Source organism: Rhopalosiphum padi, chromosome 1, assembly GCF_020882245.1.
Source record: "Rhopalosiphum padi isolate XX-2018 chromosome 1, ASM2088224v1, whole genome shotgun sequence".
NCBI classification, from domain to species: Eukaryota; Metazoa; Arthropoda; class Insecta; order Hemiptera; family Aphididae; genus Rhopalosiphum; species Rhopalosiphum padi.
The window spans coordinates 14,993,104-15,020,869 of record NC_083597.1 but is presented as its reverse complement, the minus strand read 5'-3'; the positions used below and the strand labels follow the sequence as shown (position 1 = coordinate 15,020,869).

Below are 27,766 nucleotides of genomic sequence, written 5' to 3'. Positions count from 1 at the left end.
GTTTTTACGATTTACGATCATATAAATAATAATAATAATAATCAATTCATTTACCAAATGCTTATTTTCCAAATTTCCAATATACTTCGAAGTTCGAAAGACGTACCTACATAGTACATCCATTCATACTGACGCTTTTTCAAGCTCACCATAAACAATATTTGGTCGCGTTGCTTTAAAAAATCATATATAATAATATAATTATTATTCATATATGAATATTTTTTTTTTATATGTGCTTCAAATATTGTGTACTAGACAAAATTATATGATTAACTAAGTACTTGCTTACTGAAGATATGAAGGGGAATAAATGGTGCTCAAAAAATTATCTTTTTAAATTAATTTATCTAAAAGTAAGTACCTACCTACTTACGATAATTGATTACAAAAATATCATCAACAATTTAAAATATTTTACAATAGGTGAAGTACCTATTTTCTAGTATTATCGTTTTCAAGTTTTCAATATCATTCACTTCAGTTGTATTTTAACTTTAGTTGTAAAATAAAGAAAACTCGTCATCCGATTTATATATAAACATGCATATATATACATATTCCAATTCCATTTTTGGAATGTATTAATGCGTTGTTTGCGTAAAATGCGTCTTTATATTCATATTCATTTAATCCCTTCCAGTTATCACGTATCACCAATCACTTCCTATCATCTTAATTCATTAGTTAAATCAAAATTATACTAAATTTCAATATAATAGTCCATATAATATGACAAAGTTACTTTAATAAAATCATTAAAATCTTATTCTGGTTTTGGAAATATTGGCCAACTCGTGGTTATTATCTATACTTATACACAAATACACAATACACATTATTTAAATATATTTTTATAAATAACAAAATATGTTATACGTCATAATTATAGCAATTTTGTTAATAATTTTACTATGTTTTATCGTTTTATGTCGTACAAAAATTATTAACCAATAAACACTAACAAAGTGTTAATTTAAAATTATAAATTGTATTATTATAATAATAATATGGATGCTGTAGATGGACGTTGCCAAATCGTTTACCGCGCAACGTTCGGGCAATGTCCGCTAGATAGAGCTCGCCGTGTTCGTAACAAGTCGTGCCTGCGACCTGCATTTGCGTGCGCCACTCCGAGAATCTTGTGGTCTTTCCTCCGGGCGGCACACCGGTGCGTCGTGCATGTTTGTTTTTGTTGTTTGTTGTGGCGCAGTGTCTCGACGAATGCGTCGCTGGTCGTTGTATCGTCGTCGCCGTCATGTAAAATCTTTTTTTTCTTCGTTTCATTCGCGATTTTTAGTTTTCTTTCAGTCATTTTCACACCGATCTTTGTCGCCGTTTACTTAATTGTTTGTTATATTAAAATTATATTTTCTTACACTTTTTACATACTGAAAATATATTACACACACATTTCGCGCACGCATAATATCGTATTGAATATCCGTTGTAGACTCGCACACAGTGTGGTTCAGCCGAATGCGAATTGTACAAGAACTGACGAAGATCAGAACAGACGACATCAAACCGTGTGTATAGTGTAGCACTCAGCATCACCTGTCGGCCGAGGAATTTAAATGCTGGGCGATTGATCATAAGGTATTATCATAGGTTTTATTTCAATATTTCATCATAATTTATATACTTGGAACATAGATATAAGCATACGTTATTATTAGTAGGTACGCTAAATCTGCACAATTTTAACTACGATTTTTTGCTATGTGCCATCTCACAGTATCATATAATTTATATTGTATTGTCGTAAACTCGTAATGTCGCTAGCTCGTTCTAGTGTCCAAAATGGCTTGGTTTATAAAATGCTTAGTATAATTTGAAGAAAAGATCCAACCCTTGATTCGCAACCCTTTTTGAAAAATCGTCTCCAATTTTTTTCACCGATATCATCAGTTAGGCGTTAAAATGACGGAGGTAAAATGCACATTTACATTTCTTAGTTTGGCTAATAGTATTGACGCCAGTATAAAAATCAGAACTAACGGTTGAGTCTTCAAAGGACGAAGGTTTGAACTGAAAAATCACTGTCATTGTTTTGTAATCAACCGAGAGGCGAAGAATGGTAAATTGAGTATATGGTTAGCAAATTATTATCATAGAACAATAAACAATAAACGGAAAGGGTTGTAGAGTTAATAGTGCAAAACCTATGCGTAGAAAGTTATTAGTGGAAAACCAATTTGGAATTTACTTCAATCTTTGTCCGTACAATTTTGTATTATAGATTAATTAAAATACAGTAAGTACTTATATAGTTACATTTGCACATTCCTTCTGTGTTTTATAAAAATCAAAATCATTTATACCACAGTTGTCCCTTGTTACAATTATAAAAAAAATATTTGTTAATACCTACACAAATTAATTTATTGTAACAATAATATTTATTAAATTTTAGAAATCCCGGAATTTTTCTACTCATTATAAGAAATTTTCTATTTATATGCACATTTTCACTATCTAATTATATTGTGATAAATGAAAATAACAAAAAAAAAAAATAAATAAAATTATATTTAATTCAAAAAAATAAAAATAGTTTGTTATTCGGATTGTTTAAAGGATTTTTATATGGTTTCTTAAATTGTATTATAAGCTTGAAAAATAATAAACATTGCGTCATTGCCACATTGGTAATAATATGAATCTATTTTAAACACGTACTTTCGTCTTTCACGAGTACTTGTAATTTACATTATAAAATTTGAACTTAACAGATTTAGAATTGTTAAAAACATGTTATTATTTTTTGTTTCAATAAGTAAATAACATTTGCAAAGTTCAGTTATACGTGTCTTATAGTATTATTTATTTGTAGAATTTATGTACGCTTCAGAATAAAGTGTACTTTGTTTCGTTTAAAAATCGTTATTTAGAATTGAATGCTATTAAAATTATCAAGAAATTAAAAATTACATTTAAGAAGTAATAAGGGGATTTTATTTTTTATTAATCTGCTGCCTTTACCTTTAGTAGATATTAATATTTGGTTCAGAATCTCACGAAGAATGGAAAGTTTTTGACATTATTGTTATTGACAATAATTGTCTTCCAATTATGTATTTGGTGTTTGTCCAAAAGTATATTGTTAATGGTGAGAGTTTAGTTTGAAAACAATTATGCGCCAAAAAGTTAGAAAGCGGACATCAAAAATATTTTTATTTAATTACTTATCTATAATATTTATATAAATAATAATCTATAAGCATCTATTATGACTTTATGAGCGATTTATTCGTGTTTGATTACTCCAAAAAATGATAAATATAATAGTATTCTATTCGTAGATGCACAGCTATTAGTCATTGTATTTTAAAATTTTAAAAAATACGAATCAACGGTTTAGAAATAAGAATGAAAACAAATAGTCATTATAAATACATTAATATTCTACTAGTTTAAGAAGTCAGTATAATATTATCCCTAGGTATCTTCTTTAATTGACTAATTTTCAGTGTTATAATGATGACTGATACATTTTGTTATTATTATTTATTATCACTTATATAAAATAGCTTATATCATCCACTAGATCCTTTATAGTGCTTTTCTAAAAAGAGTTCTATAAAAAAATATATTATATCAGTTAACAGTTTGGTTCAAAATAAGAAATTATGTTTAAAGTTTAAACTAAAATATTGTATTTTTACTTGGTTAGTTAACTTATAGTAAAATTAAAGGTAAATATAGGTAAATTATTTAAATATTTATACTGTTATTATAATATGTATATTATTTAAATAGAAAGTCATGTGGAGTTATTAAAACATGAATTTCTTAATATTTTCACGAGCAATATGAAACTTTTTAATTTTTTTTTTATATAAACAGATATTTATTTTGTAATATTATTCAATTACTTTATTAAATTTATTTTCCATATTAATATTAATGAGGTATGTACCTTACCATTTAAATGTTTTTTATAATAAATATATATTATATAACGTAGTATCGTTTTTATTAAGTATTTTTTTTTTTATGGACATTTTCTACCTAATTGAAATTATATTTTAAAAATTTCAAGTTCTTGACTTTAAGAATGTCAACAGATTAAATGTTAGATAATGAGAGATTGGTTGATATTGCCGCATTTGCAAAGAATTTTCAAACCATAACATAATTATGAGAAAATTAACGTAATCATTACCACACATAATTTGTTGTTGTTATTGTAATTCAAATTGAAATAATCGTAGTATATACGTGGAATTTTTATCAAATATTTATATTAGCACTTTATATACATACCTAATAAAATGTTCAAATTATTTTGAACTTATTAAATTATTTATAGACAAAAAAATAGTCAAAAGCTCATTATTTTATACAAGGTTCTTTTAAGGTGGTGTTAAATGCAGTTAAAACATTGAAAATACAGTCATCTTGTTGTTTTAAACTTTTGAAGTTCAAATTTTAACAAAACTTGTCAGTTATCAGTATTTCACCTTGTATTTTATAAGTAGTAACAAAAAAATTTCACGTACATGTATTTCACAGTAAGATTTTTTAGTAATTTTAGTAATTTCGAATATCTAAATTATACCGATACCTCTATCTATATTTTTTGATATAATAAACATGTACGTATATACTACCGTATATTATTCATACATTTTTTACGGAGGAAGTGTACAAAACTCTTATACTGTCCAAAAATAGGTGTTTTAATGTATTTATAATGCCTGTTTAAAAAAAAGTTCATAATATATGAAATGAAAATTTCAAGTTTGACTCAATCCTCTTAATTCGAGGGTTGATACTATAAAATTTATAGTGACGCTTTTGATGCCTTGTGTATACAGTTACTATAGCCTATAGGTACTATCAAATTTAAGGTGTCACGATTTAAACTATGAACTATCACATTTTACAACTAATAATTAATATTAAAAAAAACACCGATAGGGTTGTTTATTAAGAATTTTTCTATATAATATATAATACGTACTTTATATAATCAGTGTTTGATGTTGTTTTGTTTGTTTTTCGTGGACTGAAAATAATCGGTTTAAGGTATAAAAATAGTGCATAATAATATGTGACATATTTTGTGAAATATAATATCCTTATCCTAATATACATAAAACAGGCCTTTCTTTAATTTATTTAGTATTTGAAGACACTATTGAAATTTTTTCACGATTTTTTTTTAAATGAGATGATGGGAATATTGTATTTAAATGTAATGATATTTTGGCGAGACTCTTGTTTAATTGTACGATGTTTTTTTCACAAAGTTGTTAAATTATAAAATGTATTGTACCTATATACTACTTATATACTCTGTGATGCTAAACTGGTCCGCTTATGACTGGGTGTTATTTGGGAATGCACAGAAAAATTGATTTTGGTGGGTCTCTCGCTGGACAGAGTATATAGTTTATTATTATACAAATAATTGCATTTTAGTTCAAAACTGCGCACTGGGAAATTCAACTAATGTTATATATATATATATATATATATATATATATATATATATATATATATATATACATATATTATTATAATTTGTATGAATATAAACTTTTTATAATATTGAACTGCAATATTATATTTAAAAGATTTTTATAAAAAAAAATTATTCCATAATATCCCTTTTTTACAAAGACCGTAAAGGTCCGAATTTATCCAAGTATACTTATGGATTTGTTGACTAGTTATTTCTAGCTACCACTTATCAATTTCTAACTAAAAAATTTCATTGTGAATCATTTTTCATTTAATTATTATAATAGGTACATATACATATTATTCACATTTATAATATTAACAAATAAATTACCTCGAATTATACCCACTGCTCCACCTTAATTAGGTAATTTCAATTATCATCTTCACCATGCCACTACTTATATTATACCAATACATCATTGCAGTATTAAAATGTCACATTAGTATATTCATATTTTATTATTAAACATTTCCGAGAATCTACTTTATTTAAATTTTATACTTCGTTTTTATTTAATTTTATGTTAATGTGTATAGTGTTTTCTTATGGTAGATAAAGTAAAACAGAACAATTATTTGTCTCATTACTTTAAATAAATAAATTAAAAATATATAATATAACATTAATACTTAAATACTTCATTATTTTTTTAAGTACTTTTAGTAATCATAAATATGATATTATGATAAATTATTTAAATAAAATAGTAAATTAAGGAAACCAGCATAAGTAAATAATCTATTTTATCCGTTTTATTTCGTAGACTGTACCTACATTTTATGCGAGCTAAATATGAGCAATTATTTAGCTTATATATACACTATTTAATTTATCTTTTGTGGTGTATCAAATCTTAAGTCTTTTGAGTATGGTAATTTTATCTAACTGTTTAGTTTATAATAAAATACCTTAGTAAATAATGCTTCCTACTTAATACTTAATACTTAATACGTGTTGATGCTTACTTATATGAAATTCGTGATCTTATCAGTTTTTTTTTAAATAATTAATCATTTTCTAATAATTCTAGTGTTAATAAAAAGATTAGATCACTCAATTCATAAACACTAGCTTAAGCTGCATTTTAACAATAATATATTGTATACATTTACTATAATCTAAGTTTATTGAACATTACTTATAACTTATAAGTCAATACTGAAATTTACTCGAGAATGGTGTGAAATTGTGAATAGATTCGTGGTATAAATAACCCAAAATTAGTTTGAATATTTTAAAAATATTATTGCGCTTCAGCCCCAAAGACCCCATCCATGGATGCGCCACTGAGAAGCTCACGTGTTATTATAGATTTACTTATAATTAAATAATAATAATAAATTAGTAAAAATAAAACAATTACGCAAATAATAGCCAATAGGTCCATCGTCCATCAATATGATATTATATTATGTATTATGTATTATTATATTTTGCTATATATTTCTATATGATGTCAAATGTTGAACAGTTGTTTATAGTGTATATTATCATCGTTTTACAGGCAGGTGTTATTTTGTGCTAGTTTCTCTGAGGATTTCCGCAATAGGTCATTACTGTCATAATCTAGTTGGTTTTATCATTAATTATTTAGTAAAATAGGTACTTTAATAGTTTAATATGTTATAATTTGCTGGAATCTTGTAAGTAGACAATTATTATAATACAATTTTATATTTCAATAAAATTAACAAATTCAAAAATTTAAATATCTGAATGCTAATTTTATTTAGAATAATACTTAGGGTAATCGTCATAGAAAATAAAATTTAATTATTAATCTTAAGTATTCACTACTTAATAGTATTAGTAACTATATAGTATTAGTATTTATAACTTATATTGTTAAATAATTGTGGTTAACCCTAGATTTATGATTTATTTTAGTAAAAGAAATATTTTAAAACGAAAAAGAATATAATATTTGTTGATAATGTTAATTATCATTATCTTTAAATAAACGTTTATTGTTTTCAAATAATAAATGTATAATATTACATTTAAAATTAAAATGTATGTTTATAGGTTTATAAATTGTAAGCATATTAAAACAATAATAGTAGGTACTAACATTCTGGAGAACTGGTTAAAATGTTGACATTTATTGGGAATTATACGTAATTCACTACTACTTATTGTGCATTTGAATCGATATGAATTTTGTTCGTTTTAATAAATACGTAGTTTTAAATAAAAAAAAGTTATAACTAAAATTTTACATGACTTGTATATAGCCAGGTTGTATTGGTGAAAGTATTTTTCGGAGCTTTTTCATTGTTTTAATGTCCCTATTGTTACTCATGACGATCGTCTAGAGATTGCTTATCCGTATTCTTATTTCTTTAGTTTATTTGTTTCTTGATAATAAAATAAATATTTTGTAATTTCTCAACGTCTGCGTATAACGTTACCGTTGACTGTAGCTTAATATCGTTTAAACTTTAATGATGTGCTAGTAGGTACAAAATAATATGATACATAATATAATATACTTTCTTAACATCTTGGTGGCTTAGCCACATTGGTCGAATTATTGTAATTAAAATCAGGTATAATATTATGTTCACAAGTAATGTTGCAGTTTTATCACCCGTCATCGTGATATTATTTATTATTATAATAATAAATTAATATCCAACATATAAACCACCTCTACCTCTCTCTAGTACCTACTAGAGAGATGGTATTGTGTGCCATATCATATCTATACCGAGATTAACTAAACTTTGAGTACATAGTACCGTGAGCGGCTTGGTATATAACAACAAGAACTACAATGACAACAGCAATAACAATAATAAAAATATCAGAAATAAAAACGACAACAGTAATTATTAATGAGTGGCGATCTGTGTGCCGCGTATTAGAGTGCAAACCTTATCGTCATACAGACACCAACTATGTATACCACCCGTAAAATAAACAGGATAATTATTATTAAATCGCACCGTGTGGCGGTGGCTGCGACGTTCGTGTGGTGTTGTGTAATACAATCCCGATGGCATTTGGGAAACAAAGACTGTCGGGAAACATTCAGGTCGTACGTTCGACGAAAGACGGAGGTGAGAGAGAGAGAGAGAGAGAGTGAGCGAGCGAGAGAGCGCCGCTGGTCGGATAAAATAGGTGCTCTCCGGTCGGTCTAATCTTTGGCGTGCGCGAGTGCGAGTGTAAGTGTGTGTATCTACGTGTACGGGTGCGTGTGTTGCTGATGGAAAAGAGGGAGTTAAAAATAAAAATAAAAGAGGAAAAAAAAATACCAATCCAGTTTTAATAATACCGTCGCGCGCGGTGCCGTTTGCGTGTGCCGTGTTCCGCGCGTCTACTTTAAGTATATACAATAAAAGTGTGTATAGTTAAATTGTCGCTGCGGCTGGACGTCGTCGTATAGCCGACACCGCCGCCGCGCGCTGACATCTGGCAAGCTACTTTTCCCCCCTATAGTTATGTCACAATGCCGTGAGAACGATTGTGGGCGGAGGGAGGTCTGTGTATAAAAAATTAAAATCACATAATTGTAGCGAAACGTACAAATAGCGTAATGATATACCCGTGGTTGTGTATTTGTATATTATATCACTATTATAATATTATACTCTGCAGTATTTCGATTTAAACTCAATAATATAATATAATTCTATTTTGGCACATGAGGTATCCTAATGGCTAATACCTATATTAAGCGTCAAAGAAGTATGCAGTGCATGGCGTCGACCTTGAATGACAAATTATCGTTTATTGGGACAGGTCGAAATAAACGTCAGTACGTATAATGTTATGTACACAGCCACACGACTACAGGTTTATATTATCATCCGTGTATACGACAAAAATTGTTCATGGCGCAAAAACTCGCGATTTTCATCACGTCGACCTCGCCCCCATCTGACCGCCAAACGTTTGAGCATAATAGTAATATAATATTATAATTAAATGTCGAGATAACCGTTGACAGATCTGATTTGTCGCCTATGTCCTTCCAGCAATGTTCCCCCGCGCTTATAACATCAGACACCCGCGTAACAGTAATTATATAATATTATACGGATTGGCCTTTGTCGAATAAGATGCCATAAAAGTTATATTTATCTATATGCAATTTAGAATCAAGACGACAGGGAAAGAAGCGAGATTCCGTTTTTACTTCTTTAATTCTTTAAGCCAATCAAAATATTTAAATACCTATTACAAATATATTTTCTAAGTCATTGAAGGTGTTTAATGATCATAAAATATCTTTGTATGCAAATTAAAATGTATAAAACTTTAAAAGTAAAACCTCTAATATATAGCATTCACATTATCTAGCTGAATATATGCAAATATTATATACATCATATGTATTGCAATTTTATTTAATACTCAAATTAATTATAACCATTATCAACTACTGCGTTGACAAAACACTGCTGATAACCCTGATGTTGTGATTTATTATACATATACATTGTACAGTGTCGTGAATATTTGGTTAGGATAGTTGTAGGTACCTACATCAGTTTTCAGCGGTGGAAAGATATATATTAAGTTCACTGTATATCGCGTACGAGGATAATAAGAGCGGAACGAAAGGCGTCAATGACTTATCCGGTCTTGTGGAGTTTTATTATTATTACCATATTATTATCATTTCGGTTTGGCGTTTCGGCCGTGTTTACTCTATACCATTAGGCACTGACTTACTGTTAACGTTGATGTCGTGAACATTATGTTTATACTCTACTTATATAGTATTATTACTATAGAAACACGGAATATAATCTTTCATTTGTCCAAAACGGATTATGGAACTACCATAATACGCGCGGTATGTATCAGCGCGCTCGAATAGCTGTAAACATAGTTGGGTACACAATACCTACCTACTAAAAAAATTTTCCGGGCTGGCGGTTGATTGCGTGGTGGTTTTTGAGTTCAGCAATTTATATTGCGTAAGTTATCATCATAGTAAACGGAGTTAGTAATATATTATATTGTGTAGATATGTTTTATGTATTACGTTATCATTGCGGCTAACAAATAACTGATGCTCTGTCTCTAAGATTTAAAAATTTCTAACTTATGTTGGCTAAACTATAGTTTTGATTGAAAACGATTTAGTTGATTACGTTTTCATCATATTTGAATGGAATGAGTTTTTGGTGTACCTATCATTTTATTTTCCATTTTACAATTATAATTACTTTTTACAACTTATTGATATTTTTAGTAAATATTTTTTATAGGTACACAATTTATTTGTGTTTATGTATCATATAATAATATAATACAATATTATTATGTAGTTACTTAATACTTATTTGTAAACAGTTCTAAAAAGTATAATATGGTATACTATAGTTATCGGAGATGTATTAAAAAGATCTGCCATACCTGGTACCTCACAAACAAAATTGATTTGAAAAAAATAATAATTAGTGGGTACCGAATACCGGTTTTGTATATCTAATAAAGCATCTATTTAATAACGATGCTCGATAGTTTAATACACATTAAGAAAAAACGTCATCTTTCGTATCTGTATGATTTACTATATTTTTTAGTATTTTATATAATAAGAATACTGAATTAATAAATTAGAAAATCTAAATTAATTAGAAATAGTATAGGTACACTGGTACACATGGATATAATATTTATATTAGAATATAGGAGTATATACTAATTTAATGAATTTAGTGTTTGGTTAATATAAGTACACTGAATTATGTTCTCTGTACCTACTACCTTTTTACCAAATACTACTATAGAAGATTATACTATAGAACTATAGAAGTATTGAATATTATATTATATATTGTGACCAAATATAATAAAATATTTATTTTTTAATATTATTTAATTATATTCATCTTTTGTAATTACAGCTTTTCTAAAATAAATAATGAAAGTTAACTATATTCTATGAGCATAATATAATATAATATTTTTGAATATGAAATAGTTTTGCTTTGAAGTAAAAAAAAATGTTTAAAAAATGTTTTCCCGTTTTTTTTTTGGGATATTCTGTGTAAGTACTAAAATAAGAGAACGAGAGTTAAATTTTGCTTAGGTTTATTTTGCCAGAATTCTGTCAATCTATGTTTGTGTTACAATTAGGAACTTAAGACCATAACATTTTAAATAGATACCTATGATATTATTTGCATAGTAATTTATTTTTAATTTTTTTATTTTGACCAATGAGTCATAATATGGATTATACTAATATAGTCACTTATTCATTACTATGAGTTATGTACTTGTGCCACCCACAGACTACCACATGAAAAAATAATAATATTTACTAAACCCGGATTCAATATTATAATTTATTAAAATATACAACTTATTTTATTTCTCGTCATTAAAGCTATATTTATTTTTATTGTGGGATATTGTTCATTATATTTTTATACTGAAATGTATGATTATAATGAATTACATTATAATGTGTAAATATATATATTTTTTGTATATATATATATTTAAGATTAGTGATTAAAATTTAATATCATTTTTAATTTAATTGAGTGTATTTTTATTCAAAATAAAAATAAAGTATTAATGTGTTGGGATTGCGTCTAAAGTATGTATAAGAACTTACTTGAGAAATATAAACGCTATTACTATTTTCTTCATGAAATTTAAACATCTATTAATACTATATAGTATATTCATTATAGTGCTTTAAAATTTCCTAATTAGGTATTTTTAAAGTAATATTTATTAGTCATAACTTATTATTCATTAAATTAATAGAAATAATAGAATTAATAATAGAATTTTTATATAATTGAAGCAGTCTAGATATACTTGTCACGAGGTCATAATGCATTTTTTTCGTCAACAAACTTTTGTCATATTATTCAATATTGTCGATCTAATTGGTAAATAGAACAATAGTTGTAATGATGTGAAAAATGCATTTACGGTATCCATCTTTATAGAATATGCTTGAAGCATAATAATAATTACTCATACAATAAAATATATAATAATAATATAATATTCTCAGAAATATACTTTGTGTGGTATATTAAAAATAAATAAATATTTATGTATTATGATTTTTAAATACGTTTGCGTTAGTGGCACACCTTTTATTTGGGCGTGATTAAACTTTCCGTGTATGCCTCAGTGTATGCTTTGTTAACGTGTACCCAGGCTCCGATTTACCTATTCATGGACCTAGTAAAATTAAAAATTTTAAAATATTGGGCCCCTTAATCATTAAATAAAATTTTATTGTTTAAAATATAATTATTTAATATACAAGAAAATTTTATATTTTTAAGTATACTTAAATATATACGCTTAATAACATAATATTTAAATTATAATTACACAAACTAATAAGCATTTTTTTTAAAAAACAATTTATACTTACTTTTGATTTTAATAATTTTTTTATAAAACTATATTTTTTAAGTTAAACTTTATTGAAGTGTTTACAAACATTTTCTGGCTTTTTGTTCCGAAAACTTTTCAATAATATTGACAAAACATATTATGTTGACTGCTAAAAATATAGTTAGAAATAAAATTAATTTTATTTGCTTGTTGACGGACTTCTTTTGGGTTCAGTGCAAATATTTTTGCATAATATGGCCCTGTATATTATAATGCCATTTAAGCTTCTTGAAAATATTCTTATGTATTTATATATTATATTATGTCTTGCAGTTCCGTCGAACGAATGCATTTTTTTCTATAACTGTTCCGTGCCATCATTTGATACATTCAGCAGCATCGGAGTTTTAGAATTATTTATTAGTTCTTCGGTAGCGGCGACAGCAATACGAATAAAAAAAAAAAAATGAAAAATAAAGTACAGGAGAATCCATCGTCGTCATATGACAAACAACAACAACAATAATAATAATAATCACGTTTTGTGCCTTACAAAATATTTTTTGGCCACGTCCCGAACAAAGTATTCGTTATGGAGGAGAACACAGTTTTAATAACGAAATAATACGCGTGTATACCAGTAGAATATAGTGTATATATAAGTATATAATATTTGAAAGAGAGAAAAAGACCAATAACCGGAGGAGGATTATTTCGACGGAACGCAGAGCACATGTCACGTTCACATCACGGCACATTATCGCGGAGACGGGTCGACGGCCAATTGACATGGCTACTAATCGAAAATATCGATCTACGTATATCATATCTATCATCGCCTTCGTTGAAATTATTATTATTATTATCATCATCGTCATCACTATTATCATTGTTGTGGTGTAGTACGTTGTTGTCGCCCTTGTTATATGCGTGCGTGTGTGTATTGTGTATTCGATATATTCTGTATCTTAAAATATATTATATGGTAGCGACGACGGTGGCGACTTCGACGATTATAGAGGCGCCAAATATATCGAAAAAAGCTTCTTATTTATATACACACCATTGATCGTCCTCAGTACCTATATGATTGCATTCCAAAGCTTTTGAAGGAATTGGACCTGGACGGTTTCGGGTTCATTATATTTGGGGCTATATATAATTGTATATTATTACGTATCTTTTTGATTAGCTATGCCATTACCATCGACCTTTGTCTATACTTAATGTATATTAAATATTGATACACTTAATACGTTGTCCGAATAAACCTAAATGAGGACAATAAATAACGTAGTTATTATATACATAGCATATAAATAGGTACACGTGATGTACCGGTTTAATTTTTTTCTAGGCGGTGAAATTTGTCGTTTTTCATATTCGAATGCGTGGTTATAAATACATGAAATTCGAGTAGAATTGAAACATAACAGCAATGTAGTTTATTTAAATAAAATCCATTTGCGGGAAGAAGTTAATGTTGCAGTTGTCAACTGACGCGATGCTGGTTGACGTTCGTATTTAAACTACATTTTTCGTGATGAAAATTTAGACTAGGGTTACTCGCCGTTATGATTATGTACATAAAGTTAGGCGTTGGCCACCGATTTTCATGTACTCGTAGAAACTAGTTGAATGAATTGTAAATTGTTCGTTTATAACAAATGTGTTAAAATTAGTCTGTATAAAACGGCCGTTCTATCTAGATTCTAGGAGTTAGATCTGCTGATTTATATATTAACTTAATTTTGATTTACGCTTATGTTCAATTTATTCTCTGAGTAGAATATATATAGTTGAATAAGCTATTAAAGTTACAATACGAACGTACTTATATATTTTATGCATTAGTCATTGGCTCCTTAGGAGTTATGTTGGTCATAGTGCTTTTGTACTTCGAAAGTTTCATAATTCATTGTATTAATCTAAATTTTAATATAAATCAATACATATATGTTATCATTTTTTTATTTAATAAAAAAATATGATGACTTTATTAGTTCAAAATCTATTAGTTAACAATAGTAATATTACTTGTGTAACGAATATAGTTTTAAAATTGGACTTGCACAATAGTTTTTATTTTGTCTTTTTATCATAATTTAATAATATAGTTAAACTATTATCTATATAATATCATTATCATACACTCTCTAATATTGCAGTACGTATTCATTTAAGATCATTTTATCATTTATTTAAATTAAAAATATAATAAATTTAAATAGTTTACGTAGTAACCAATTATTTAAAGTTTTGTTTAGACCTATTTCAAGCTAAATATTTAAATCATTAGTTTAAAATGTTTTTTTTTTAAATAAAATACTAAAACATTTGCTACATAAACTGTTATTTAAATTATTAATAAAACTAGAATAATATTATCATTGATACGTGGAATCAAATTAAATAATATAATAGTAGGTATATATTTACACATCTGTGTATGTTAAAAAATATCAATGTATTCATTTACACTTGAAACATGATAATAATACATTGAGAATATTAATATTATAATAAATATGATACTAAAAATGTGTTATTGTTTTTAGATAAAGAATGCATTTGAATGTCTCAAGTTGTATTTGTTTCTCTACTGCATAATTATATAATATAATCTTTTTGGAGGTACCAATAATTATTTAGTTTTGTGTTGAATTTATAATGATTAATAAAGGTGGAAGGGGGATTTCAATGAAAGTCGCATCTTTTACTAAATTTCTTAGAACATTATTCATGTCTAAGCAAACAAATTATTTTGTACATCAAAGAACTTAATAATAAACTTTTTTTAAAATACATTTTTCATATTTTGAGGATATTTTTGTAAGTTTTATAAGACAATTCTATAACAATTTAGCTTATGTACACATACCCTTATCCAAAAAAGAAACAAAATAAGTACCTATCTAGAAAGAATATTATCATTTTAGGTTTTTATATTTTTCTTGACATACGGTGGAAATAGTATATGTAATATTATATTTATTATAATAAATAAAAAATTATTATTACATAATTAGAATATATAAATTATAAATATAAAATGTAAAAAAAAATGTTAAGCAGGTAATCGCTTTTTTTGCTGTACAATTAGTGTTGAGATTCAATTTACTACCAGACACCACTCTCAAAGTTAAAGAGACACAACAATTAATAAAATAATACACATCATTGCAACATTAATAAATTAATTGCCCCGCTTAGAATCTAAAATATATATAACTATAGATTTAAATTTATTTATAAAGGAAATATGCGAGGAAATATGTATTTAAAAATATAAATGCTTATTATCAGAGAAAATTTTGTTTTTTTAATAAAATTCACATAGTTAGGAATCTAATAAAAACTGATGTGTTTCTGAGCGATTTGTATTCCGTCATTTACTGGAATCTGGCTCTTTTCGCCATAAACGATAAACATTCAATATTTTGAATTAATTGAATCTACATTATATTTGTGATTTACCTTTATAATATGACAAAATAAATATCAAACAGTTAGTCCAATAATGAAATCGAGATTTCTATTTAGGTACTCCATTAATATAAAAATGATAAGTTTTCTTTTTTAAATATTTGATATGAATGAATTTAGGCTTTCGTATTATTTTATAGATTGATCTAATGTTCCAATAAAATTAAGATTTAGATTAAACAATTATAATTTATTATTATATGGAATAAAATACTAATGACTTTTAGACTTAATACTATAATATATTTATTTTTTAATGATGTTGTTGATAAAAAAAGTCAATGAATATTAATGGTTCTGTCGGCCTACACTCTATTTATGGATAGACTGAAGAGAACAAAGCGAAACGATTTTCAACTAAATCCGTGACCTTCCGTAAGTGTGATTTATCTAATGAAGTGGCAAACTCTGGTGAAATAATTAAATTTATCATTTGTCATTTTAACTTATATATTTATATATCTTAATGGATTTTATTGTCGGCTATTGTTAGTTTATACTTCATTGATTACCATTAGATTGTTATATTTTATTCAATAATTGTTTATAAGTACTATAGAAGTATTGATTAATTTTATACAGACATATAGTAATGTAGTGTAATATTGTTTTAATATGATGTACATAAACATATTTTGTTTTTGTGAGATAAACACGACTGGGGGGGGGGGGGGAGAGAGAGATACCGGTCGAAATTTTTTCTTGTGGGGCATTTATGTATGGTTACTTGATCACCCATTAATTTTATACCATATTTTCAAAAAATTATTGCTAAAAATATTTTGGGTATAATATGTAGTTATATTTCTAAATAAATAATCAAAAAAATATACCTAGTTTATTATTATCATAATAATTGTAATACAGTGAAACTTCAAATTTCCTCCATTTAAAATCTAACAATACATAACTTTTTATTTTTTAAAGTATGAAATTTTATGAAATTGTGCAGTTAGTATTAAGTCTATTAAGTTCATTTATTTCTCAATGTGCAAAAAAAGCATATTTAATTTGAATATAACAGTCAAACATAATATAACTTAAATCTAAAAATCCTTTAAAGTAATTTATACTATTTTATATATTTATAATGATTTACAATTTATTTATTTCTTTATATATTTTTAACATTAAAGTATAAGGGGGTAGTGGAGGAGCAAAATCTAATGTTGCGGGGGGGGGGGACTTGCCCATCCTGGCCCCCGTGCATGTAGCGCCGCCCTTGACCCCAGCTTTTATTATTTAATGTGCCGTTTATTAGTATATAATTATATTGTAATGTTATAACTTACAACTCATGTAGATACTATACTATTCTATACTATGTACGGAACGGAAAATGAATTAGTTGATGATTTGTATTCGCGATATTGCAGTAAAAAGTTTAAACGTTAGATTTAGACGACGCGTATGGCATGCACACGATACACATTAATCTCGTGATCGTCAAGGTATATATATATGTACCTATATATTATGTGACGTAAAAGATTTACTTTTGAAGATCGGGGAAAAAAATGATATGTAATTTTTCACGTATGCTGCGAGAACTGTCATCGCGTGAAAGCCACTTGTTGCATTTTAATCTGTATATGTACACATTATACGAAGTCGATGATGAAAATTGCGTAAATACGTTACGCGGATAAGTCGAAGTATTATTTGTTTTTTTTTCATATGTACATCGTTGTCCATGATCAGGGACGTGATTGACTTGTGTGTAACTATATACATATATATATATTATTTTCCTTATAAAGTTCACATACACACGACTTGGTGGCGGGTAGATTGTATATATATACGTAACGAACGCGAATATGGTGCACGGCACGCCGTTACCCGAGAAATATGTGTGACAGTACGAACGACATCCTCGTCTGGTGGCCTCGAAACGAAACCGGTTGTGCCGTATATGTGACCCGGCGCGCGTTCGTTCGCTGGCTCTATAGCTCGCGAGTTTGCCGGCGTGGTAACGGTAGTGCTGCTCCGTTACCGGTCCATGCAAATATCTCGAACGCATTTTCTCCCCGTCGCAACGGTAGCCACCGTTTTAACGCCATACATTACACAAATTTTGTAAGATGATCGATTTTTTACTTTGTTTTTATTACGTTTCTCGTTATTGTGTGTAGTGTATACACATATTCACGTGGAATATTATAGTGTTCTACACAAATCGGTATATATAAGTACAAAATAGTAATTCTACCCCTTTTTACCACAAACTCTTGAAAAAAATAGGATCTCTCGTCATAGAACGTGACATAATTGTGTATAAAGCACTCCGCCAATTAAGATTTCAAGCTAAAAAAAATAAGCAAATGCTTAAAGTTCCGAACTGTTGTGGACCGGCTGGACTTGTGTAACTAATAACTATACATATATATTATATATATATATATATACATGATTTATGGATTATTATATGTAAGTAGGTACTTTTTAATATATATTATAAACTATAAAGACAATAATATTATACCGTAACGTATCGGGTGGCATAAAATACGTACATTATAATATTATAATATATAGTGTATTGTGTGTATAGTGGAACAATGAGGACGAAAAATGATCAAGAACCGGAACGTCGCGAATTATATGCGTGATCACTGATCGCGGCTGGAAGTGGTGGCGCGGGTGTATTATATATATATGGGTATGGAATAACATTAAGCAATGTACGACGGAGGTGACCGATTTTTCTGGTTTAAACGCTGACAAAATAATAATAAATAATAATAACTGCAATAGTAATAAATAATATTTGGCATTGTATTCCTATCGTGTCGTGTTGTCGCCACCATCAACACTATCTTTACTTGTCGGACGAACGGGTGCGAGAAATCGTAAATATTTTTTCGGCTTACAGACTGTAGTACATGCGTTTTACTGTACATCGCAGCCATCGCCACTGGACCGCGGAATGCGGGTCAAACCGTTCGACGTGTTTCCGTCATTCCTACAACCGATTATTAGCATTTATTATTACGGACTGTAGTCTACTGGACGACTCCGCGTGCGTATATAATATCATACACGTTTGTATATATTATTATTATTTAGTTGGTAATATTATTATAATAATAATAATAATTATTATTATTACTATAGACTCCGGGACTCAGCTGGAGCGATGCACACCTCCCTAGTCGGTATGCTATATTATGCATATAATGGGGATTTGTACATGGTCGAAACGGCATTTTTATGGAGTCGTTTATCGTAATTCGTATTACTATCTACAGACTGCTGATGATGGTAGGTAAACATATTATGCCGGGGGGACTAGCACCGGTACAGCGAGGGCACACTGTTGTTTCATAGGAGTCGTCTCCCGGTAGAGAAACAGCGGTAATCTTCACGATACCGGGCAGAGTGCCGCCATAGCCCCCCTCTTCTATAGCAATGTTAACAATTCGTTGTCCTGCAGTGCGCGCCCGTAAATTATTGGTAATATTCGCGTGAAATGGTAATTTTTTTGGTGTTTTTATGCGTGAATTACGCGAGAGAGAGATTACAAACGCCCCATAAAAAATCACTATATGCTTATAGAATAATAATAGTATCGAAGAATATATTTGCTTCTCTTTGCAAATTACCGCGTTGTATAATATCTTTATACAATATACATTGCACATCACTGCTGTGATATGTGATATACTGCAAACGTTGTTTATTATATAAGGACAATAAGTCGATGATAATTGTGTTTAAATAATTTGATTTCCTTATTAAGTTATTAAATGATTTATAATCCTGAGCTATATTATCAGCCAACACTAATAAATTAATATAATAAAATAATATGTCCAATCGTTCCTGGGACGAGTTTAAGGAAGAATTTCTGCAGGTTAAGGTTGCTGAACTTTTTGTGACTAAAAAATTAATCGTATTGTAACTTACAGGTTACTATATTATACATATATCAATATGTATATTACTATATTAGTAAATCACGATAATCATGACATCATATTTCAATACTTACCAATGTCCGTAGTACAGAGAGTTTATCTATTACTTTGGAGATTTATTTACTAAATAATTTATCTTGTTATGGATTAACCTATAGATGGTTTTGAAAGAATGAAATGTATATTTAATATTTATATTATATATCTTATATATTTTTACGTATCGCACTTCAATGTTGTGGTTATTTGCAATTATTTTTTCAAGTATTAGTTACACAATACATCATGTATTTATTTATTTAATTTGTATATACACTTAGCTACGACGTTGTCTTGTTATTCATAAGTTATTATAACCGTGTATAAATATTATAGTACCGTTGAACTCAATACCTGCACAGATGTATATATTTATACTTTAAATAATACCTATATTATGTTAAAAAATATTACATTTCATGTTACATCATGTTATGATTATTTTAATGACTTGTTGTGATGATGGGTCTTCGGTCTTCACGGTTTTCCTATTCAAACAAACTGTATATATTTTAAAAAGTAAAAAAAAATAACTATCGCAGAGCCAAACACGCATTGATTTATAATGCACGCATGTATTTTAAATATTCATAATTTCTGGCGAATGGCACACACGAAATGTACAGTGTTCATCGCTGACCGATATATTTAACGATTCTGATTTTTAAGTAAGGGCCCCGCCATGCCGTTTGTTCGTGAGCGGTGTTATTATTATTGTGTATAGGTAATAACGGAAATAAATTCGTGCAGTTATTTCCTTACGAGATTGGTGGTGGGGACCCCCGTAAGTTATATTATTATATTTGGTTATAATCATACGGATATAGACAAGTCATCTGCGAATAATGCCGGACTGTATTTATATTTTTTTCCACCTCTTGGCATACAAATGCCTCTTGGCTCTTGCACATCTTATCTCGTGTGTGTTTTCTTCAAAACATCCTTGTTTCTTGCTTAAATATTGGCAAAATAGTGGTTTTTTTATTTTATTGATCAAATTATGAAAAAATTTTAAATAAATATTTTTCTTCCTCCAGGCTTGATGTTCCTAACTGACTATCCGAGCCTCGTACTAAGTTAGGTATATTATATATCAGTAGGTATTGTACATGCCATAGCATCATAATATATTTCCGTGTTATTTGCTCGGACGACTGCTGTTGCAGTTTTACGCCTCTTCGAAACTCTTGTATGTCCGATGGTGATACTTGAATTGCCATAATTCCATTCTGACTCCAAATCGCCATTTCCCTATGAGTTTGACAAAAAGTGACGCGTCAGCATTTGGGATACGTAAAAAACGGTTAGTAAAGGTCAACTATATACACGAATAACAGAATTAGTTTCACCGTAGCTACAGTATTGAATTATCGCGTCTCCCTTCGCACACTAATAATTATGTGTATTAAATTCGAATAATGTAATGATATAGCGCTTGGTCGTTATAAAAACTAGTTTTTAATTCTGATGTTATTAGTTGAAAATGAATAGTTACGACGAGGAGTAGAAGTAATAATGTATAGATAGATGATAGATTGTATACCAATATCAAATGAAATTCTTCGTACATATATGAAGGACGATTTGTGATATATGTACCTATACTTGTAGGTATATTATATTATTAATAATGTACATTGTAGTTACAACTTGTATAGGAAAATAAACTTTTTCATATATTTACTGAATTTTTTTCTATGAAATTCTGAATGTTATCATTAACTTCTTTTTACGCATTTTATTTCCCGTTAGGTTTTTTTTTACCTTCTACGGAGAATGATCGATGTATGACGAACAAAATTAGAAACAATGAACGCAGGTCAGTATATAATATATAAAGACAAAATAGCGGAATATGAGTGTCAGTTTGTCATCACACGTAAGATATGCGTATTGTAAGTACGATGATCGATGTGTATGCAACAAATTTGAAAAATAAGACTAGCTTATTCGTATTAATGTGGTTACACGAGTTTATATTACATATTATATAAAAAAAATAATGACCGAGTCAATATTTAATACCTAGAATCCAAGACGCGACTATTATTTATAACATCTATTTTTTTGCCATAGTTATATTTTACGGATGATATGTGTTTATAAAAATCGTCTCGAAGGTAATTAATGTTTTGATCTACGGTTTCTAAAAACGTGATTACTTTTGTGTTCATCGCAAATTTTGATAGTCATTCATATTAAGTAATCGAATTCGATGACTGAAAAAAAAACAATTCAACCGTTACAAATTAAATTTTACTCATCATATATTAAATAAAAAGAATAAATAAACAAAATAAAATTTAGTATAAGAACTCATTTAATAATAAACGTGAGGTTAATGTTTTGCAAAGTTGTAATTCAAGTACGTTCAAGCACAGTAAAGTGAAGCATATTACAAAAATAAAAATGCAAGTAGAATTTTTATTTCAATAGTTTATTATATTAATATATTGAAATTATTTACATACTAAAACATTGTCATTACAAAAATCATTAGGAAAAAAATCCTTTGACTAGATGATTGATGTTAGATTATGATGTAATACTAATTTATTCTAATATATGTATGTAGAGGTACTGACTAATACAGTTGTATCTATATGCATTATATGTTTACAATTCTAAGTTATTCTGTTTTCTACGAACAGTTGACAACTTAAATCAAACATTATTATTATACACATATCTATACTCATTATAATTATTTATTGCGTTTTTATATTTCTGGACGTTGTAGTTGCAATATAGTTAATGCAAAAATGTAAAATAAAATGATATTCAACAGATGTGACTATTAATATGATGAGCACATTAGCTAATGAACTTAATGTATAGCAAGTATGTAAATATTGTTATTAAGTATAAATCTAGTAATTTTATTAATAATAAACTACCAAATCGATTTTATATCAGTTGAATAGGTACTAATGTTTGACATAGGTGGATTTTAATAAAAAAGAGAGAACAGATATAAATGATTACAGACTTATGGACTACAATCTATCGACTAATTCTTTGGTTTGCATCCTTATTAATAATCATACTTGATTTAATATTTTATCACATCTGTAAACTATGAATAATAATTATTCATATTATGTGTCGATGTATAGACATATGGTACTTAGTTATTTCATTTATCATAATATTATTAGATATGTCCTAAGCTCTGTTATTATTATTATTATTATTATTATATTGCGGAAGCGTGAATTAAGCTACCTATATATATATATATTTTTATCGTGTTTGACGTCTTTTAAAACAGGTGAACTGCTGTTATTATATTAGCCGGATTATATTATGTTTGTTGTGTTTAATCTTGTTAAACGGATTTAATTCTTTATCTATGACTACATCTTTTTCTACGATAAACCATTCTAAATTTAATAATACATTACGTATTTGTATAAATTAAATTTTAACTAATATATTAATAAAATGTTTCTCAATGAGTGAGCTTTAATATTTTATTTGGCTCAATTACAAAAAAAAAAAAAAGAAAAGTTTATCGTAATTAATAATGTTACAATTACATACTCATAATTCATATATTATGTATAGTTATTTAATTATTTATTATACTAGTAAAATTTATTTTATTGATATTAATATTATGCTAGACTAAACTATTTACTAAATTATAAGTAGGCACATAGCTCAATGGCACCTTAAATTATGAAAAGTGTCTCAGGAAAGTATCTGATTGGAAATGTTTATTACAAAAAGCTGCCTTTATGCATTGTGTAATATTGTACCCGTTTGCAACCCGATAGATCATTTTTGTTATTTCAGTTTTTTTTTTGTTTCGATCAATAATTGAAAATGAAAAATATAACTGTAACCAAGGTCTGTATGCCTATATTACCTACTTACCGACGAGCTTGAATCGTGTCGTCAATAAAACCCTCGACGGTTTTATTTTATATGCCCTCGAATAGAATTCATATAATTGCGTCGATGGTCAGTGAAAATTCGACTTTGACCTGTTATTATTTATTACTAGCAAAAGTACAGCCGTTCGTTTTCCGACGGACCTTGAACGACACTTCTAACGTCACAGTCATTATGTCGGCTTGGGCGATGTAATTTTTAAAGAAATGGATCGACTTCCTCTAATTTTCTATCAAAAAACCTTACATCGGGCCACCGCTTTGGAGAAGACCAACTGCGACGCACTATTGCTCTTATTCATGTAACGACTGTAACGGGATAATGTCCGCGTACGCTAAATCGTTCGGTTGCCAAGTGTTTATGTATAATGTACAGTAATAATACACAATTGGGAAATTCAAATTTTATACTTATGTACGCATATTATTTTATTGTTGTTTTGACAAGGATGCCTCGAAAAACGATGACGACGGTACACACGCTGATTCCGTTTTTCTTCGATAGTTTTGTGTTTTTTCTTTTTCCATTCCTTTCTCGTACTATCATTACAATTATTATTATTATATGTATCCGTATACATAGACCTACGGGGCTTCACGTCCTATACCTACGTCCTACCTATTGGCGAACACCCGAAAACCCATCGCACCGGAACGGAACGGTAGCACTGACAGGGTTTCTCATTTTGTCGTCGACAAGGTCAACTACACGGCAACAAATATGTATTATAAGTAATACACGTCCGATTGCATTGAACTCTTATACACGCACACATTTAATAATTTATATGTATACAGTACACACACACACACGTTCATCGCATGTCATTCGTATAATGTGTTCCACGAGTTTATGATGTATTATTATATTATATTATTGTTATTTTCATTATTTATTGCGTTTGCCGTTTCACGTATAAAACCTATTATTTTGTTTTTTATTTATTTATTTTTTTTTACATAATTTTTTTCCCGGTGGAAATCGACTTCCGGATTTGACAATGACGAATATAACGACTAATGCGTTCAGTAGTAACATTGAACATTCACACTCTGGATTTTCGTTTAGATTCGTTCATTTAAATTGGATTTTGCTTTTCTTGTTCCTCGCCTCTTTCTTTGTATTATATTAGACTACAGTGTTTGCCATCATCGTTATGACTTAACAACGTGTGTCACGATGCAGCAGTCGTTGTAAGACCACGAATCCGATAATAAAAAAATTAATAATAATAATAATAATAATCAACTGGAAACGGTTTGTATAGTTGGAAACGAGGCTATGTTATAAAATCTGTTGCATGTAGCCTACAGTTGGATTGGTTTTAAACGGGCCGTTTAATATAATTTCACGGGCACGCCGTCTTCAAGAAAAATGTGAATATTTTCTTTTTTTCGTACATTTCCTTAAAAATTCGGAATTGAGGTCGATTATTGTTAGAAATAATAAAACGACCTGGTAAGCAGTCTTCATTATATGAATTATTTGTATACATTTCAACATTTGTACGTTTTAAACAAACTTCGACCACATTATACATTTGTTCAAAATACAACACCTAATTTGTACATACATCATTATTTGTACAGTATATATTAGTATAGTTACCTCTACTAATATAAGTATTATTTTTGTTTTTGTGATCTTTGTAATGTATTGTGTTCCTTGATTGTAACAATTAGTTTTAAAATTTGTTCAATAGCACAGGCATAAGTTCATAATGGCTCGAGTAATACGGAAAATGTTGAATTAAATCGGATATTGAATAAACTGAAATACAGTTTTGTCATTGCTGTTGGTTCATTATGGTTTTAAAAAGCGAAAGTTAATGTAATAGTATAATCATTATATGCCATTATTATCGTATCATAAAAAAAGACAAAACAATTTCTCACATTATTTTTCGAAAACGATTACAAATCATATTTAAAGCATCTATTAAAATATGAAATGTATACAAAATTATATAGAACAATATTTAAATGTTTTCTAAAAAATATCTTCTGTAATTTAATAATACTCGTATTAATATTATGAACTAATGATGTGTTCCATAAAGTATTTACATTGAAGTATTATTACTGAAGTTAAATTATTATTATTATAATATAGGTATATAAATTTTAGGTACAGATTAAAATAAAAATTATTACGTTATCTTTTAAATTTTATAATGCTTCATAAATCAATTTTAACAGAGATTTGTACATTCTATTTGTATTTTGTATATTATTATCTTTTCATTTCATTTTATATATTATACAAACAATATATATATTGTATCTATAATTATAATAGTAATAAGTTAACATTTTTATTTATTTTTTTATTATGGCCAACACGAATTATTGTCATGATATTATTAGTTGTATACATTATTACGAACTATTGTTTGGATTAGGTGCATTTAATTTGCGTGCATGAAACTTACCTATCTATAAGTATATTAATACAATGTTATAAAAAAATATAAGTACGTAGATTTTTATTCATGAAAAACGTCTTATTAATATTATAAGCTTACATGATGCATTTTTGAGTTTTTATTATAGTTAGATAATGTACATGATGCACTATATGACGTGCAAAATAGGTAAAACTCGAAGAAAAAGAAACACTCAACCGTGGTAATGTCGTCGTATATACCTATTAATTATATAACGCATCTCATTAAGAAGTTATTAAAAGATAAATATTTAAATGTTAATAGTGGTCGCATAATGAATTAATAGAGAAAGCAAAAAAATACTACAGTAGAATACATTTTACATCATATATTTTCCTGGATTTAATATCTTTTCTTAGATTAATTAATATTACTAAAATAGCTTGTTTTAAGGTTTTTCAATTTTTAAGAGGACGTTAAACACCTGATTTTTGAGCTTATAGGTGTATAAATATAAAATTAATTTTAATAACATTTAGAGAAAAATTTATACCATAATTTTTAAATACTAATTTAAAGTACTTAACTTACAAGCGGTTCCATTTCCATGACAGTATTATTGTTAGCTGTTGCGAAATTATATGGAAAAATAGTTACTCGTGTAACAGAACCAGTCTTATAGTCTAGAAACTAAATTAATAAACAATAAATAAAATTACAATATTTAATGTGTCGTAGAATTTTATTTTTTTTTGATATTATAATTTGATAAAATTTTTATTGTATCAAAACCAGTTATTTTTATGTGTATTAAACTTAGAAATGTTATTGTATTTATTATATTAAATAAATAACAATACTATTCAACACAGCAAATATTGTCTTTTATATCACGTAAAAATTTAGTTTCTCAATAATGATTGTAGCTTGAGTGGTTCATTTTTAAGCGAAATTGTTTTTACAAACAATTTAAGGGCATGCGGCATCTTCTTATAGAAAATTAATTCATATCTATAAAACAATATTTAAATATAGTTCCGGTATTCATTTAACAGTCTGTTTTTGAGATAATTAATTTCTAAAATTTGAAATGGCCCAAAATTAAATCCAACGATTACTAATAATAAATTATAATATCTTAAAATGTAATCATATAAAATTAATATTATGATTGTCGAAACTCATTTTTATGGCAGTTATGTGACTATGACGTGTATACATTATATTATAGCA

General features: G+C 27.8%; 1 protein-coding gene across 4 annotated transcripts in view; it reads left to right on the top strand.

Moving 5' to 3' along the window:
* Positions 1-1,141: 1,141 nt before the first annotated feature.
* Positions 1,142-27,766, top strand: part of LOC132918456 (uncharacterized protein CG43427) — a 48,517-nt gene continuing 21,892 nt past the window's right edge. For 3 of the 4 annotated variants that reach the window (XM_060979791.1, XM_060979949.1, XM_060979719.1), the window contains exon 1: positions 22,045-22,069. In XM_060979791.1, coding sequence (XP_060835774.1) covers positions 22,060-22,069 — 10 coding nt within the window. In that variant the 5' untranslated portion in view covers positions 22,045-22,059. Of the gene's footprint in view, positions 1,600-22,044; positions 22,070-27,766 lie in introns of those variants that run through there. The other variant, XM_060979866.1, reaches the window with a different exon arrangement.